At 38.6% G+C, this 19,069-nt stretch overlaps 2 protein-coding genes across 7 annotated transcripts in view; one reads left to right on the forward strand and one right to left on the reverse strand.

Annotated features, from left to right (window-relative positions):
* Window positions 1-19,069, reverse strand: part of LRRC2 (leucine rich repeat containing 2) — a 179,880-nt gene that overhangs the window by 88,226 nt on the left and 72,585 nt on the right. Inside the window, exon 1 of one of the 6 annotated variants that reach the window (XM_077344527.1) lies at window positions 6,368-6,422. The exons of 1 other annotated variant lie outside the window; for it this stretch is intronic. The gene's annotated coding sequence lies outside the window, so the exon portion shown is untranslated. Of the gene's footprint in view, window positions 1-1,009; window positions 1,123-5,799; window positions 5,936-6,008; window positions 6,235-6,367; window positions 6,423-19,069 lie in introns of those variants that run through there. 4 more of the 6 variants (XM_077344524.1, XM_077344526.1, XM_077344530.1 and 1 more) reach the window with 4 other exon arrangements.
* Window positions 6,506-17,025, forward strand: LOC143840997 (cryptic protein-like). The gene is made up of 6 exons (XM_077344523.1): window positions 6,506-6,779; window positions 7,143-7,192; window positions 7,321-7,500; window positions 10,734-10,848; window positions 10,945-11,051; window positions 13,922-17,025. The coding sequence occupies exons 1-6, from the start codon at window positions 6,757-6,759 to the stop codon at window positions 14,050-14,052; spliced, it is 606 nt and encodes a 201-aa protein (XP_077200638.1). The 5' UTR covers window positions 6,506-6,756; the 3' UTR covers window positions 14,053-17,025.

Below are 19,069 nucleotides of genomic sequence, written 5' to 3' on the forward strand. Positions count from 1 at the left end.
GATTAGGGATTACATTTCGGTAACAATCTTTGTACTACTGAAATACATAAAGCAAGAGACAGTTAATAAGGAAGAAGCACAGAGCTGAGAAGGTTAAATGGAGGAGAGAATAATTACATAAACCACATTGGGTTGCCATTAGGCAGAGTGTAAAATAAGTAAATAATCGTAAGAACTCTCTAAGGAGAATCTAGGCCTTTGCCTAATCTGTCATGGTTCTGATTATTTGATTTATATATTTAAAAAATTAACAATGTGTAGTCATTTCAGGCATAATAATTACAATACAAATCCAGATGTTTAATCAAATGGATTCACTTATGAACTACAAAAGCACCATGTGTTGCATCGTTGAGCAGACTACATTCCTCGAAGCTAGATGGGATACCAGTTTAACAAGGGAGGGCTCACAACATTCCCTGCTGTCATTTAAGCCTAAACACAATTAAATGCTTGCTGCTTCAGGCTCAAACAGTACTGATTGCTTTCTCTTAAATGTTTTGTCTCTGTGACACCCCCCCCCTCCACACTCCACCTTCCTGAAAAAAGGGAAAGCAATTTCAAGAGGTAATTCCCAAGTTAAGCTTAACATGTTATTCAACAGCTTTTCCCTAAGAACTTGATTCTATCTGTATAGATCTTTGCAAAAGCTTTTGTTGCTCTTCTGTATATCAACTCTAATCTTGTTTTCCAACTTGCAACACTGAGGCATACTGAAGAGACTTAAGGTCTGATGTTACAGCTTTAACCAACAGCTAAATCCCACCATCATGATTTGTGTTGGCTTGTGGCCTCTTTTGTTCCACTCACTGGGGAAATTCTACATTCTTAGAATCAGTTTAAGCAATTGAAATCCTTGTAAAACATTTCAGTCAATTTATATTCAAAATTGGGTAGCTACATTCAAGCAGAAGCAAATTCAAAACTCTAAAGAAGTAGACTCTGAGGACCTAAACTTGAAACCTTTCCCAAACACCCAGAAATCCTTAACCAGCTATTTACCTCTTACCTTTGCTCAGAGTCTTCTCACATTTGTGGAACTATCAGAGCCAATGGTACAACCAAAGTATGATGGTAGCACAGCTAATGCATGCAAAGCAGAGACTGGGGGTTGCTTTTAAGAGGGTATGTAGACAAAGAACTGGTGCTGGCCAAATAGGTGGTTTGCCAATTCTGGGCAGTAAAATTCCTGGAGATTTTGGAGCTGTATCCCACAAAAAAAGCCTACATCACTAAACCCAGCTCAAATTTCATTTTGCAAAACAATAGTCCAAGTAACAAGACAAAAAGCATTTTACTCCTTAAAGTAACTAATTTTAGGAACTGAATACAAAACTCCCAGTTTTCTACTCTCATTTGTGCTCAAGATTATCTGCTATGGAGGTGTGAATATATCACAAAAGGCTCCCATTACATCATAGGTTTTAAAGAAAATTAGTATTAAATGTCATATCAGTTATATCAGGAACATGAAACCAGAATGTATGTTGTTAAGTGTGTGTCCAGATTTACTTCCTTCTTATGCCAGAGTCTTTTTCTTTTATGCAACAGCAGCAGCAAGACTAGTACTGGCCGAGAACTGAAAATCCCAGGAAATACCCACCACTGAGTTATGGCTAGATAAGGTCGCTGACTTTTCAAAGATGGCAATAAAAGGTCATTGGAAGATTTTCAAGAGCAATTGAGTTTCTATTTGGAATATTTGGCCAAATTAGGTGAGAAGATCCAGAGACTGGTGGGGGGAGGGGTTAGGGGCCAGGGCTTTACTGCAACTAACTGTTTTTCTTTTATTTATATATATCAATAAATACATCCTTCAGGACTTTAAAAAAAGGAACATGGTAGAAATTAAGCAATGGTTATTTGGGCATGCAGGAGGCATGGCGTGGGAGGTTTGATAGTTTTGCTAAGAGTACTACACCACTGCAAAAACAAAACAATGTAGAAGTTTCTAATGTACTATTCACAGACAGAGGGCAATCATAAAGTGAGTTATACCTTGTCAAATACATTGCAATCAATGGGCTTCAAAAGATGTAACTCTGTTTAGGATTGTTCTAGTAATCTTAACAATAGCTCCTTCATGTTCAATGGAAATTTCTAGGCCTAGTCCTGAATGTCTCTGTATGCTTATCTTGTTTTCAGGACTGATAAAGATGGAGAGGAGGTATATCATTACCCTGTCTATCAGTATGAGGGGTTTGGGGGAGGGGTCCTCAGTGATTACTTTCTGATAGTCCATCTTGACACCAAACCCTGGAGACCATTCATCACTTGATTGACAGACTAGGTCAAAGAAAAGCAGCAACTTAACATCCACATCCACAGCCTCCATATGTGTGTGTGCATGCATGTTTATGTGGACACATGTATGGAAGCAACACACACAGTTTTTTCCCCTTTGCAGCTGTAAGGTAAAGAAAAAAAAACTGGCATCATGGTGACAAACATTCCCTCGTTGATTTACATTTCCTTGGGCCATTAGATCTTTCCTTTAAGTCAGACTTCTGATCTTAAGCAAATGGCAAGAGGTGTGACATTTTGTCTATATTTCTAACAGTGTGTCTCCTTATTCTAACAAAGAGCAGGGTCTTTGTGTCAGGAAAATACCCATGTCAAAAAATGGCATTTAAAGAAAGGTTATGTCTCCTGAAAATGAGCAAATAGTGCTGTTTCTACATTTTGCCTCGCTTAAAGCTTCTCAGTTCAGGTTGTTTTAAAGGGCAAATGCATAAAATGGCTTGCTGGTGGACAGCGCTGTTCTATCTGTTTTTTATACTGTAATATTAATTTAAGTATAATCCTAAATGTATCTGTGTAGAAATGTGGCTTATTTATTGCAATGGCACTTTCTTCTAAGTATTTATGCCTCACAATGCTATGAATGTTGACTTAGAAACACAGCCCACTTAGTTCAATGGCATTTGGTTGAGATCGACTGAAAAATAACATCTACTGGGTCCCCGAACCTCCCACCTATGAATCCAAACATCTGAACTGACCAACCGTGGGACTGTTAGACTGTTATTCTGTTAGAATGTTATTCTCTGTTGCTGTCATTATTCTTATCCATTTGCAATAACTACTGAGTTTGCTGTATTATTCTTGTTCCCTACGTTTCATGTGAACCACCCTGAGCCTCAGGGGAGGGCGCTATATAAATGTAATAATAAATAAACAAAAAAATATTCACAAATAAATAAGCATAAAATTGCAGCCTTTGTAATTACTAAAGAAACCTTGGATGTTTTGTAAGTTGATTCAGGTCCTATGGTGGAAGGCAAGATTTGAATTTATTTATATTTTATTTACTATTAAATATTTTCATTTAAAATTTTAATTTCTTTATAGCAAAAACATTGTTAATTCTTACAGCTCCTAGAACAAACAAGCAGCCAGCCTAAATGTGACCACTGGTCCATCTCATCCAGCATCCTGTTTCATCCTGATCGACCATATGCTCTTAGAAGGCCTACAAGCAAGGCACAGAGGCCACGAGAGACCACTCTTGCTGCCCCCCAGGACTGTCTCTGAACATGATAGTAGTCCCCCCTTAATCATCATAGATATTGAGGGACTTGCTCTCCATCAAATCCCATCACATTCCCCAAAGAAGGTCTAGCATTAGGGAAGAGGAATGAAAAAAAATCTTTATCCACTTTTCCCAACCCATATAAGCTGCTATCATTTCTGGCCCTTATACTAAAAAACTGTTTTTAAAAAATCCAAACTTGTTTTTTACATGGAAGATGCTCTATCCCCTCACTGTTTGGTCACCATGTTAATCACCTTTCCCAGCACTACAATACCCATGTCCAGTTCTGGTTGCTGCCCTTAAAATGTGGGTACCACAAGACATTACAATATTGGCTACTAGAATAGAGATGAAAGCCTATGCATACTACCCCAAAGTATATAATACAACACAATAGAACTTATTTCAGAGTATCTGAAGAAGTTTGCATACACACAAAAGCTTATATACCCATAATTAAACTTTGGGTGCCACTGGATTCAAACTTTTGTTTTATTGCTTCAGACCAACATGGCTACACACCTGAATCTCATTTCGGAGTAAACAAGTATGGAGCAGGTCTACACAAGGTCTTGAAACCTCAGCCCTATAATAACATTTTCAGTATTTAATGCTTTTTAAACATAATTCATTGAAATAAGTCACCAGCAGAGGCCACGTGTAAGTAAAGCATGCTAGGCCAGAGTGTCCCAAGGGAAGGTTTTAGTCATGATTTGGCATGGTGTTTAGCATTTTGAAACTGGTTGGGTGAGATTAAATCCATGCCAAGTTATGGAGCTCACTGGATAGGCTTGGCCCTGAAGTCTAGCCTATCCCACAGGGTTGTTGTGAAAATTATTAAAAATAAACATAACAAATGATAACATGTGAAATGTATCATAAAACTAAATCTATACCATGAAACAGAACTCATACAGTATTATAATTAACACTGACCTAGGAAGTGCCCTGTCACTCATAAATTCATTTATGATAAGGTGACCAGATTTTAACATTGGTAAAGTGGGACACCATTGACCATGGGGGTTCTTGATTAAAAATTTGGTCTATATGGGGCAATAAAAAGTTTCATAGAACTCACAGAACACAAAAATAGTATTGTAATATATATTTTTTTAATTTCAACATAAATACAATATGCCAGGTACACCCAAAAGTGGGACAATCTGGTCACCTTAATTTATGAAGACCAGCATTCTACAAACTTCCATCCCAAAATATAGCAATTGTTTAAGTATGCTTATATAGCTTAACCTTTCTCATTGGTAAATGCCACTGGGAAATATCTGCTAGTAGCCAGCTTGGTTAAAAGCACCGACTTCTAATCTGGCAAACTGGATTTGATTCACCGCTCTCCCACATGCAGCCAGCTGGGTGACCACAGCCCTGATAAAGCTGTTCTGACCAGCAGTGATATCAGGGCTCTCTCAGCCTCACCTACCTCACAGGGTCTCTGCTGTGGGGAGAGGAAAGGGAAGGCTATTGTAAACTGCTTTGAGACTCCTTTGGGTAGAGAAAAGTAGCATGTAATAACCAACATTTCTTTATTGCAAAAAATCAAGGCCAGTTTGTAGCACAGAGGCTTTTCTGATTAGATCATTTCTGATGTATGATTTAGGTTTTTTTTGGGGGGGGGGACTTGTCAATCTTTTCAGACATAGCCCCCATCTTAATTTCCAACAAACAATAACAGCTCACCTTGTTTTTTTTAAACCAATGTTTCTGTGGCTACCACATGCAAAGGAAGACTGGTCTCTTGTATCATTAACAGTGCTCTAACACAAAATAAATGTATTTTGACTACAAACCAATTTATAATCATTAAAATTACCATTATTACACTATTATTCAAGGTACAAAAGTCCTGGCCTCCATTACATTTAAAATCCCTTAAACCGCCACTCCCCCCCCCAAAAAAAATTATATTTTATTCATAGAGAAGACACATACCACATTTTACTAGAACCAGCTAAAATGCCATATGACCAAGCTTTGAAATTCCCCGGAAGTCTTAAAACTGTTTTATTATTCTGTCACAATTTATGTTTGTCCTATTAATAAAAAGGTCTTACTCTACTACTGCTTTTACTTCCCCCCCCCCTCCTAATGGCTCAGCACAGCTGCCTAGAATTTTAATCTGTTACATTCAACTGCTTCCTTAAAGTACATTATTCACATTGGTTCCTCCAATTTATTAATGGCATTTTTATCCCACCCTTTCCCTGTGCTGCTCACAAGAATTAATTCTCCCTTCTACCATTTACCTTTCATAACAGTTCTGTAAGGCAGCCTACATAGGTGAATGGCAACTGGAACTTGAATCACCTTGACCTTGACCCAGCCTAGTCCATTCTCACCCATTCCTTTCGGCTGTCATCTTCCTTTCATCTTAATTTGTGGCATCTTAAACCTATGACTGTAGGCCTATGAGCAGGATAGTATAGTCTGTGACATCAGATAAGGCTGAGCTTACCTACTTACCTTGGTTCCACTCTCCAGTCCTGTTCTGTGGACACTCACAAGGAAATTACGGAAATTTCAGATCTTTTTACTGTTTCCCGATGGGAGAGAACACTTACTACCGGATAACGCTAACACACGCTAAGGGCCTAACACTGCAGCTCCCAAACATAAAACCCCATTGATGCCCCTCCCATGTAGGTGTTGATGAGAAAGCAAAATACTTCTTGAGGATTCACTTAAAGCTACACACGGTTTTTATCACCAATAAGGCTTGATTTAACTGCCCAGGTATTTGGGTACCTCCTCAATAACATATTGATACTATTGAAGCTCTTGGTATAGCACCCATTGCGCTTGGGGATGTCTCACCTTAGGAGTTGAAGACCAGTGCTACAGAGGATTTCCTGGAAGAACTCCTTTACCTCCTACTGTGCTTTTAAGAGATTGCTCCACCTCCTTTAAGATGCGTTTTCCCCGGCTAGGGGCGGGGAAGAGCAAGCCAGCTGAGGAAGATTTAGAATGGGTTGTCAGTACTTCAGGGAGGAGGGTACTAGAAGTTGTATATCTCACCTGTGATGCACTAGGCTGGAGCACGGTGGAAGTTTTCCCCTGTTCTTTTTTAATTGCGTTGAGATTCCCCCCCCCCCCCGCCGCTGTGGTTCTTATGAGTGGAATGAAGGTGACTGCATAGAACAGCCCAGACAGTTCAAGCCTTCTTCGGACTCGGTTTTACTTTTGAAGCTATTTGTTACGGGAAAATGTCCCCGAGACAATGCACTAGGTAAGTCTGTGCTTTCCGGTTTTGTTCCTGGGTCTCTTGATTTTTACTGGTTTAAAATGTGGCACTAGTAAGCTGAAGTGAAGTTTTAGGGTTGATGGCATAATGAAAACAGAATGATTGTACTAGTATCTCACAGAGGAGCTTAATTCTGTGTTCTGTTTTGGTAATTTTGGCTGCAATATTCAATTGCATCAAAGTTTTGTGATGCAAACTGTGTTTATCTTGGTGAGCTCAGTGTGATTTATTTTCTAGCTGGCATGCTTAGGGGTTGTACTTTTCATTACATTGGGTTTTCCATGTAATATTTTCTTTCTGTTGCCCTTTTCCCAAGTATTCTAAGTTTCTCTTTCTTTGCATGTATAGGTTTGTTTTAATATGGATGCTGGCCTTGCAGAGCATTCACTTTGGAAAAGGTGAGGAACTCTTTGGTTCTTTCTACTGCCATTTGTCAGCCTTCAATCTGTATATTCATACATTTTCATATAGTGTTTGTACAGATATTTGTTTAAAAATGCTTTCATTCTGTTTTGTATTGGACAAGGTTACAAAGAAAAAGAACACAGTTATGATAGTGGAGGAAGTGCTGATGCTACAGCCCAGAAGATTAGCACCAAAGATCAAGTCACAACATTAAGTAGCTTTAACAATATACATCACAACTATGAGAGCAGAAAGCAACAGAACTCTAAGCCAATCGTCCCTTTCACAGGACTTACAGAAAGTAAGTATTATTTGGAATTTATCCAGCTTCATGCAAACATACAGGATCATACTCTGTGTGCAAACACTCTCTCAGAAGTAAACTCCACTGATTTCAGTACAAAATTCTGAGTTCAGTGGCACCTTGTAAGATGAACAAAGTTTTATTCAAAGAATAAGCTTTTGTGTGAGAACTTCTACCTTGAATAAAACTTTGTTGGTCTTGCAAGGTGCCACTAGACTCACTTTGTTCGGCTTCAGACCAACATACTACAAACCTGAACCCACTGATTGCAATGAAATTGACTCTCTAGTTATGTGTGTTTACTATTTTAGCTGTAAACTTCCTCATTATTCAGTTTGGTGGTTAGAAGACTAGACCCAAGACCTCACCCCCAGAGGGTTGTTTTGGAGATGGCTATGTATGACACCTGGGCTTGGAGAAAGAATTGAGTAAAAATAAGCCACACAAACAAGTTTTAAAGGAATTTTAACTAGGGTTTAGCTGGGATCCTTAATGATTATTACTTTAGAGGCCATGTGGCATAGTGGGTAAAGTACACTCAGCACTGGACTTAACCAAAGGGAATTTTGATTCAGGTCTCTGCTCTGACATGTCTGGGTGACACTGGTCAATTACTAACCCTTAACTGGTCTTTTTTAGGGTTACTAACTGTTTGGAGAGAAAATGCCTTGTCTCTTGAATATGGGTTTAATGCAATATTTGCCCCATGTAATGAAAACAGCCTACTTCCATACACTGGGTTTCTTTTTAACAGAGAGAGCACTTATTCTCTCCAGGCCTGTTAGCAACCCTGCTTTTATGATCAGCTCTCATTCTCTTCTGAAGCTGTCTTGTGCAGTTTACATACCTGTTGCCTCCACATGTAATAATTTCCTAGTATTTTCTTTTTTCCCCTAATGACGCTCATTGTTGAGCAGCAAACTCAAGAAGCCCTTTAAAGCAAGAGCAACTAGAAACTCCAAAGGTGAATTAGTTTGATCCTAAATATATTTGCTTATAAGTAAGTTGTACTGTGTTTGATAGCACTTATTCTTTTGGAAATGAGATTAGGATTGCAGCCATGAGGCACAAAACCTGCAGAGATTTTCTCACAACAAAGTCCCACTATGCTTGATGAAGCTCACTAATAAGTGAATGTGCATAAAATCACAACCTTGTTTTCTACAATGACTGATGGAGCTCATTTATGTCTGCCTTCTGCTGTAACTTCCCACTGGAGAAAATAATTTAATAGATTTCTAGGTCATGTTAATAGTTGTTCAGGGCACACTCAACATCCTAATGCAACCAAAATGTAGGCAATCATTTTAATACAACTGGGCTCCTCCTAACAGCTCAACCCTCTCAGAAATTATACTTCTGTTTCAAGGGAAAAACTGCATGCTGGGGAAACCCAGGTTCAGATCTTCATCTGCTTTTAAAATTCACTGAGTCAATGAACTTGGACTAGCCATTCTCATGTTAAAGAACCTTACAGGCTTATTGTAATGGTTAAGTGGAGGATAATCACTTAAGAGGAGCCAAATAAATTTTCTGTGCGGTGAGCCCTTCGAGGCAGAACAGTTTGATGTGCACATTGGATCCTTTGTTCCCCAAAGGAATTCTTAGGTGCCAGCATGTGGGTTTAAGGTTTAGCTAAATGGATTTTATTTAACACAAGCTGTAATCTTCCAGGAAATTCCTGGAGATTTGGCTGCAGAGCCTGGGGAGGAGAAAGAGTTCAGCAAGGGTTTGATTCCATTCAGCCTACCCTCTGAAGCTGCCATTGACTCCAGGGGTCATTTGGAGATCAGTTTGAAATCTGGGGACTCTCAGCCCCATCTGGAGGATGGCAACCCTATGAGGCATAGTTACTTTGGGAGGACATGCCATTGAACTCTATGGGAAGTAAATGTTTAAAGTTACCTTGTTATGCTACAGTCCTACATCTAATTTGGAAGTAAATCCCACAGATTTTAGGACTAACTCCCTCAAGTCAACATCCACAAAGTATCATGACATAGTTACCAGATGCAAGGCCCACCCTCCAGAGAGCTCCCTTTTCTCCAGGGGAACTGACCTCTGTAGTCTGCAGGTCAGTTGTAATAGATCTCCAGAGACCACCTGGATGTTGGCAACCCAGCTGTACCTCCATGGGGAAATTTTATGTAGGGATTAATCCTATTAAAAGTGGGTTGTCAGAGTATTGCTAGAATTGAGGTGACCCAGGTTCAGATCCCCCCCCCCAACTCTAAAGTATGTTCAATGTCAATTGGATAGTCTTGCTGTCTGCCTAATCTACCCTATAGGGTTGTTGTGAGGATTAAACGAAGGGTAGAATCTTGCCACCTTCACATCCTTGCATAAAGGATAGGATCAAAATAGCCAGATGCATAGTGGGGGGAAAGATGGAACTTTACTTAACATCATCAAGTCCTTTATTGGCATATGCAAAATAAATAATACAGAAACCAGAGATGTGCATAAATCTTTCATCTTTTACTAAAGATTTTTGGAACTTTATTTTTCTGTCCACGGATGTGTCTTGACAGTGATCTGGAATCCTATTCTTCAATATGCCTGGGAAATGTCAGTATTTCCATGTTGTATTTCCATAACTAGATTATAATGTGTCCATGAGCTCCAAAAATGATTCAAAAACTGTCTTTCCTGCACATGAAACTGACAAATAAGGAATAAGGAATTTAAATCTTCTGAAAATACAAGCATAAATTGCTTGTATTTATTTCAGCAATTTATTTTAATTTTGCACAAGCATAAAACTGGCTGTAAGAAAGTGTAAATTGCAAAGCCAGTATCAAATCTTTGCTTCACAATTTCCAAATGGTTAGCAGTTCAGCTCAAATTTAATTTCTATTATTTTGAATGAATCCCTGACATAGTGCACTGAAAGAAAATATAGTGGAAATTTGAGTGTTGAATGATACCTGCTCCTGTCTTATGTGATATATGCAGATAACTTTGTATGTACACACACAAAACACACGTCAGGGGTTGCTGCTGGGCTATTCAGTAATCCCTAGTAGTTTGTTTCTAATCCTTAACTAAATAAACTGGGTTTAACTGAACAAATAGTATTAACAGGCAGCTAATTTTATTGTTCCTTTAAAAGCAATAAAATTCAACCTCTGTAAGATCCTTCTGCCACTAAGGAGACCAAGGAGGTGGGTGAGGAATTAGGTTCAAAGAGAGGTCTGTTTCTTGGTAAATTGTGGAATATTCACTTTCAGGTAAAACGCTTAACCGGCATTGCTGTCAAAATGGAGGGACCTGTATCTTGGGCAGCTTTTGTGCATGCCCCAAACACTTTGCTGGCAGATCTTGTGAGAGGGATGAACGAAAAAGGTATGGAAGGAGGCTAGAAAGTGTGAGTTTCTAAGGTGGCTAGGAGGGTTAATGCAACAGAATAAAAGGCTGAATGGTCTGATTTGTCATTGACAGCAACTGTGGCCCATTTGCACATGGTGAATGGATACAAAAAGGTTGCCAGCTGTGTCGATGCGGCTATGGAGTTCTGCACTGTCTAGCTGAACAAATACAAAACTGTGGTAAGGAGAGGTCTTCTTGGAATATCAACTGTAGGCAGAGGTTAAAGGAAGTCATGTAGTAACTGTTTTTTTAGTACCAAAATGTCCAAACTTTTGAATTCTCTAGAATTTTTCACTAAATGATGTTAAAAAGGAAAAGGGAAAGTTCTGAACTTGATCTTGAGTCTTTTTTGCGTCCTCTGGAGAATGATGTACAAATGAAGTGGTACTGGGTAGAGCTAATATTGTATTACACCTTTGGATTTTTCAAAACAGACAATTACAAGCTCTGATTGAAAAATATTTTAAGATACCGCCCTGAGCCTCCGAGGAGGGCGGTATATAAATACAATAAATAAATAATTAAGTAGTTGATTAAAGTGTGACATCAAATAGATACAATATACAACAAGGTATAGATCCAGTCTCTCATGCTACTTAGTCCTAAGGCAGTTGTCAAAAATTTGGTCACATTCATAGATCTGGAAATGAATCTATGGGTTTAGGATCAGTCTTCTGAGCCACAATGTCCTAAAAGGACTATAAACTGCCACGAGGCATCGTGCTAGTACCTGATTAGGAATAGTTGGTGGTCAAAGTCTAAAAGAAAAAAAGCAATGGAAATGATGAGGGGATAAAAAGGACTTCTGTAGCTGAGCTCCTCAAATTGAACACCACTGAGGTGTTCTGGAGCTCGCAAGCTTAATGGCAGAATGTATCAACCAGCCCTCACAATGCTAATGGAATGCTTGAACTCTCTGAGACAGCAGAAGTATGGAGAAACCACAGGAAATAGCAGGAATACCTGCAGAATTCTGGTGTGTCATGTGGGAATTGAGATCAGATTATCATAATGGTCCCTTCTGGGCCTATTTATAAAAACCAGGCAGCGATGAGTATCTTGTTATTTAAATATGTTATCTAATGGAAGTCCTTCATTGGGCAATTAGGCTCAACAAGGGACTAGCTGTCCTCCTACCTTGCTTCTACTTATATGTAAAACTTGTGCTGAATTGCATAAATCTACCTACTGCCTCTCAGGCATCAGCCCAGAGACCAGAAACCCAGCAGAAATTATTCTCCTCCTGGTCTCTGCAGGGATTAACTGTTGGAACAGCACAATTTAAGGTGGACACAACTATATCTCAAATCTGCATTTGTACTTTAGGACTGTATTTCTGTTCTCCTATGGCCTTAAAAGCCAAATTTTAATGCTTAGAAAGTCTGTCTTGGGAGAACTTCAGATGTCAGTCAAGCAACTGCTAAGATTGTTGGATTTGGGTCCAGTAGCACCCTATAGACCAATAAGATTTTCGAAGATTCTTTCTAGAATCAAAACTCCCTTTGTCACATACAAGAGCACTGACTTTTGAAAGTTCATAATAACCCCAATTCTTGTTAATCTTTAAAGTGCTACTGAGCTAGAATCTCGTAGTTCTGCTGCAGACCAGCACGGCTGCCATTTAAAACAAAAATGTTTTTGTCATGCTAGCTACAGAGAATTAACAGGCAAAGAAACTTCCTTTTGAAGTTAGATTCAAGCAGGTAGGCCATGTTGGTCTAAAGCAGCAGAACAAATTAAATCCAGTAGCACCTTTAAGACCAACAAAGTTTTATTCGAGGCTCATACCTTGAATAAAACTTTGTTAGCCTTAAAGTTGCTACTGGACTCAATTTGTTCCTTTTGAAGTTTCACTATTGGAGCAACTGTGTACAACTATGGGAAATTCAGTATTCTATAAGAAGCCTGGAATTAGAATAAAAAACATCATTCAGAAACTATCTTTCCTCCAAGAGCACAGGAGTATTTACATATTTGTCTCCTTCACTGTTACTCTCACAGTAACCCTGTGACTGGTTCAGAGCTCCCAAGTCACCTTCATGGCTGAGTCATAATATGGATCATATTTTATTTACTTTATATTCCATACTTTCCCCAAAAAAATGTACACAAAGTGGCTTTTTCCTTTTTCTTGTCACAAAACCCCTATGAATTAGCTTAGGTCACCCTGCAAGTTTCCATGGCAACATAGGGGTTCAAAGCTGGGTCTCCCAGATCATAGTCCAGTCATACAGCTGTAACTAGTGCACCATACTGGCTGTTACAGCCTAACTCTTCTGTCTGCACGATCACCTTTCATTACAACTGGACAACCTTAATTCAAGCAAACTCTAGGCAAATGGATGAGGCCAGTTTTATGAGATATGCAGATCATTGGTTAAATTCAATTCATACAAGTACATGATCTGCCTAAATTCGGTAGTAATCACCTCCCTGCCATGCCCATAATGATATTTGAATCTGCCTGATATAAAAAGACCTATCCTTTCAAAACTTCTAATGTCTCTCTCTTTGTACTTAATTATAGTCAAAAAGGAATTTCTCCCATGTATTTGGATTGGCTGGCACCATGTGTACATATTTGAAAGCAAATCTCCCTAGTTCTAGTGCAACTTTCTACTAAATTCATTAGAATTAGGATGTGACTTTTAGATGTAAACTACTTTTCAAATATGTGATTCACCTAAATTCATTCAGCTTTGAAGTGTTAGATCTCTATTGTCTACTTTTTTCTCATCTGAGAGGGGGCTAAGAGTGTAAAGAGGCTATTGGCTAAACTAAACTCTTTGCCGGTGGTTTTATTTACTTTTGATTCTTCTGTGATTAATGCCTGCAAGAGCTGATAAGTTGCTATCAGTTGTCCCTCAAAGGGTCCTCAGTGGCCTCTATTTGCATTTCTCTTCACATAATAGAATCTGTGATTGGCTTTTACAGATGATAGCTTTAACTTAAATACCCGTTAGGAGGAAATGGGGAAAATCTGTTGAAATTATTTGTATGCTGATATCCCCCTTAACTAGCAAATCTTTCTATGTGTTTTTTTCCTCAGATGTACGGGAAGAAGAATTTTTTCATCTGCATTCAAACTGCCAAGGATTGCAGCAAACAATGTATTTTATTCTGATCCTTGTGTGTTGCTGCTTTGCGTTCTTTTGCACCATGCTCCTCTGTCAGATATGAGGCTGTGCTTATGAAGACTGGGACTCCTACAAGGATGAAAATTGGTTGTCCTTAATTACCTGTTTAACAGGATATTTTTAGAGTTCTAAAAATAGCAATGCATATCTTTTTTAAAACTCCAAATTTTAATCTTGCAGCAAATTCAGCATTAACTACCTCATTTTTGATGTATTCAAAGCTATCTAAAGACAGAACTGAAAAAGAAACAAAAGCTGTAGATAGTTGAAAATGACTGTTTCACTTGTTATGTCCTGTTATGCTGGTAGGAGAGTTGCAGCTGTACTCCGTACTTTGCTGGGAATACAGGTTGCATTTGAAAAAGATGTAGCAGGATGGCAGTCATGGTTATTCTGGACCTTAGAATCACTTAGTGACTCTTTCACACCAGTTCTTCTGGAATACACAGGAATACTTACTGATTTCCTGTATAGTTTGACTTCTCACCGAGTCTCAGGGTGAATATAAGATGTTGAAACTGTTAGTAGTGAATTTACACTTTACAAAGTAAGGGTTCTTTCAAACGTGCCCCAGGATTAGACCACTGATCAAGTATTAGTGTGAACAGAGCCTGTGTTAGTGTACTTCTTAACAAATAGTGCTGTGTTGCATGAATGATACTTCTGTTTGAATATGATTTAAGCAGTTCTTTATTTTAAGTATTCTCTTCCAGTGGAAGAAAAATCTCTTATGCTCTTTGCCTTAAATATTGCAAGCAGGCAATACTGGTATATATTCAGATATGATATTTTTAAACAGAATATTATTTATTAGTGCTCTTCATTAAGTTAATGTTTTTTGAGATAAACAAGGAAGGAAAGGAGTTTATTAACTGAGGCATGATACTACATGTATTAGTTATTTAAATCATTGCATATATGGTCAACAGCCGTGTGGCTAAGTGCCACTGTGACCCTGGCAGGTAGGTATAATTTCCCAGGTTGTCATATACACATTCAATTCATATGCTAAAATCTTAGCATGGGTTTTAAGAACATAGATCTTCAACCTGCACTCTAGTCTCCAATTAAATGTTGGCCTGCTTTGAGCTTCTAAGGCATGTTTCTATCTCCTATTGTGTATATCTTTTTATATAAACAAAAATTAATAAATACTGCATTTGTGCAATTGTACCCCCTAGCCCTACAATTAATTTGATGTAGTAAAGGCAAATTATTTCAAATTTACCATGGAAAGAAACAAAATAGGCCTCAAATGGAAGATGGGGGAGGGGGGCTGTCCACAAATCACACAGGAAGTCAGTTGGTATGGTACTGGTTTAATATGGTTCTTCCGGTGGGTACTTACATGGACTCTAGCTCCCACATTTTAGATCAACTGAAGTTTCTATAGGATCTTTGAGGGCAGCCCTATGTACATCTTATTGCTGTAATCAAGCCTGGATGTTATCAGGGCAATAATGGATCAAAATGATGGTCCAAGATAGCAGGAATGGTGGGGAGAATGTCAGATATTTCTTTGATCTTTTCAACATCTCCCAGTAATGGCAAATGAGAGACTTTTGGCTGCTGATGCTTGTGAGCTGTAATTTGCTATCAATGACTGAGTGATATATAAAATGCATTATCATCCGGTTGTGGAATTCACCAATTGCTGTAAAAATAATCCCCCCAAAACAAAGTAAATACCTGAAAAGCTTTAGATCATGAAACTGTATGGCCAGCAGATTTTCTCATTTGCAGTTGATGAGATACATTCCACATCTACTTTTGTTTTGTGTATATATGGTGTAATGCAAATGGTGTGCCATGCTTAGGGTGTTTCTGCACTGAAGATACGTGCATGTTAGAACTTTCTTGTCTGCAGTGGCCTCTAATAAGGCTGCTTGTCTTGAGATTTACTTCAGGATAGCAATTATTTTCCCAAGGACCAAAAAAAAGATACATCAATATCATTCTTTCTTCTTTCTACAAAGTTGCCTAGTAGACTGTATACTGTTGGTGAAATACAAATTGGGACATGCTGCATTGTTACAGGGAAGCAGTTTCTTGCACCTGCTTCCCAACCAGAGATTATTGGGTTGTAGCCTATGAAAGTACTTGTGGCCACAAAAAGAGAGCAATGGCAAGTCAAATGACATCCTGGTTTGGGAACTCTTGTTTTTCATTAAGGGCTATTGAACAATCAAATTTGCATTTATGTACTGTATATGGTCTGCATGGTATTGCTCATCACAGCATAACTGCTCCAAGAGTACTGTTATTTTCATGACACAGTATACTTGGTAGCTGGGAAGGACTACTCAAATCTGTAACAACACTGTAGAAACTAATAGAACATCAGTGGCTTCAGACTTTCATGATTATTTAAGACATATGGTCCCAAACAAGGAACTCACGGGTGAAAAATCCCTGTATCAGACATTGTGCTAATAGAATAAAGGAATTCATTCTATACCTATTAATAAATAATAGAGAAATCATAACTGTGTCTTCAACAGAGATAGCAGGGTATGTTGGCAGAGTTTAAATATGCAAAGAGGTTTGCAGTACCAGGCTTCTTAAAAGAATAAAATAGTTTTCCTGTAATATATTCCTGTTAGAGGAAAACAAATGAATCTCCCTGGTAAAGGAGTTTTCCACAATGTTTTGGTGCCTTAACAAAGAAAGCCCATTCTAAGGTTGCTGTGCCTCTCACCTTGGATGGCAGGGGCAGCCAAGGCAGGGCCTCCAAAGTTTATCAATTTACAGGTAAATCCATATAGGAGAGGGCCAAACTTATCAGTCTACATCCATCACAATTTTTATGTTGCATAATTCTATACTTAAATGGCACCTCTTTGTAGTTTTGTGAATAGTAACACAGAAGTAGAATTAAATCTTGAATCTTCTTGCTAGTGCATTTCAGCTATGCATTTCAGTGTTCTTGTACAAGAGAAAACTTAACTCTCCATATTTTAAAATTGCATTTTTAATTGTATGGATAAAATTATGGATGAGTGGGCATGTGTGCACCCCATGAAGATTAAAAGAGCCAATAAAATGACCTCTTATTTGGAGATTCATATGAAAATGCCTTCCTCTGGGTCTTTTGGGAGGCAGGGGGCGTATGCTGCTCTAGTATTTGACCCATGACTTCACGATATGATGGCATAGGACCAAGTGTATATGTTGCACAGGGTCACACCAGAGTGGCAAAAGCCACACCAACTCTCAAAAATGTATGTATAAATGAACCACAAGGAAAAACAGCAAGAGACAAAGGAATTCAAGCAGACTCTGACTTGGCCAGAACGTCTCCACTCTTATCTGTCTCCAGCTGTTCAAGAGGACAGATAAAAGCAAAGGCTCCTCTACCATCTAGATCAAACTGTTCTTCTACCAAAGTAAATTACAAGCACTTGGATGAGGATTGTTTACAGCAAACACTAAAGTTTGCTTCACAGTTCCCAAATGATTTAGGACTACTGCAAGAAGATTCCCAGCAAGCTAAGCATCTAGTAGTCATGTGTGTTCCTGTGCTATGTAGCTTCAATTTGGGGGAGGGGATGTCAAAGAGAAATAGTTATCAGCCACTTCACAGCTCCCTGAACTATGAAGTCTTTCACTCTTCAAAATTTACTCCAGAGCTAAAACAAATGGATGTATCATGTGGCCTTCCTAGCCCTAGCCAGGAACAATCCTGCCATTGACCATGGTCATTAACACTGTTCTTTACAGCATGCTTCTGACAGAGGCACGAAACATATATAGCTTGACAGACAAGATAGTTTTGATACTCCTAGGAGGCACATCCAGACAGTTCTAATCAGGACACTGAATTTGCCTGTATCCTATGCATAAAGCACTTCAGACAAGCTTGTTCACTTCTGCATATAGTAATTTGTCAAGACCATAAGTGATAACAACTGTCAATCAAACAAATGAAGTTCATAAACACTAATGCTTACTGTGTGACTCTTAAGTAATATAGTCTTTGTGGTTTCCCTTTTATAGTAAGGAAGCACATTTGGAGCAGTTCAGTGAAGCAATTTAACAAAGCAGAACAATTGAAAAAGTTATGAACTGCAACACTTCTAACAAATTATTAGGTATATATAAGCTAGAGATAGTGATTTTCAGAAGGGCCTTAGGGCATTCAGAAGAAGAAGCTTTTATTCTTCCTGGTTTATATTGAAGTGAACTTTGAATGGTCATTTGTCAGGGATCGTGTTGCACTGAGCAGTGGGCTGACTTAAATGACCTCCACAGTTACCTTCCTGAGGTTGCCAACTACTGGTTGTGAAATTCCTGGAGATTTTGGAATGGAGTCTTGAGGTTGTTGGGACTATAATGCCATACAAGGTACCCTAAAAAGCAACCATTTTCTCCATCCCTGTCTTCTGGAGATCAATTGTAATTCCTAGTGATCTTTGGCCCCAATCTATATCTTCCAAAACTCTGAATCTATGGATTGATTTAGTCTTTGTCAACGGCCACATGAATGTCTTCCTTCTAATGTACCCCTGGCAGCTCACTCACCTCAGGACAGCTGTCTGAGGGGCCAGAGACTGTGAAGAAATGGGAAAATGTTGGGAAGATGGTTAGGGAGTTCTAATCTGATTGTGCAGCCCCAGTGGGTGGACGGCCAATCAGAGGCATACAGGCACCTGATTGGCCCATTAACTGTTAACAACCAGCTCCCTCCTTGCCCCTTTTATTTAGACATTTATGGTTATAGATAAAGGGAAACATTTTTTTTCAAAAATCCACCTTAATCAGTTCAGTGTTTTGAAAGGTAATTATAAAATCTTATTTCAGAGAGCCAGCATGGTGTAGTGTTTAAAGTGTCATACTAGGATGGGAAACCCAACTTCAAACCTCCACTTTGCTATGGACGTATGCTGGTTGACCTTGAGCTAGTCACACACACCCTCAGGATAAAATGGAGGACATGAGAATGATGTAAACCACTTTGGATCTCCATTGAGGACAAAGGTGGTATATAAATATAATAAAAATAAAGTTTTCCATTGGCTAGTTCTGTAATTATATACCTGTTTATAATTGTCTGTTAAAAT

This window comes from Paroedura picta, chromosome 7 (genome assembly GCF_049243985.1).
Source record: "Paroedura picta isolate Pp20150507F chromosome 7, Ppicta_v3.0, whole genome shotgun sequence".
Classification (NCBI taxonomy): Eukaryota; Metazoa; Chordata; class Lepidosauria; order Squamata; family Gekkonidae; genus Paroedura; species Paroedura picta.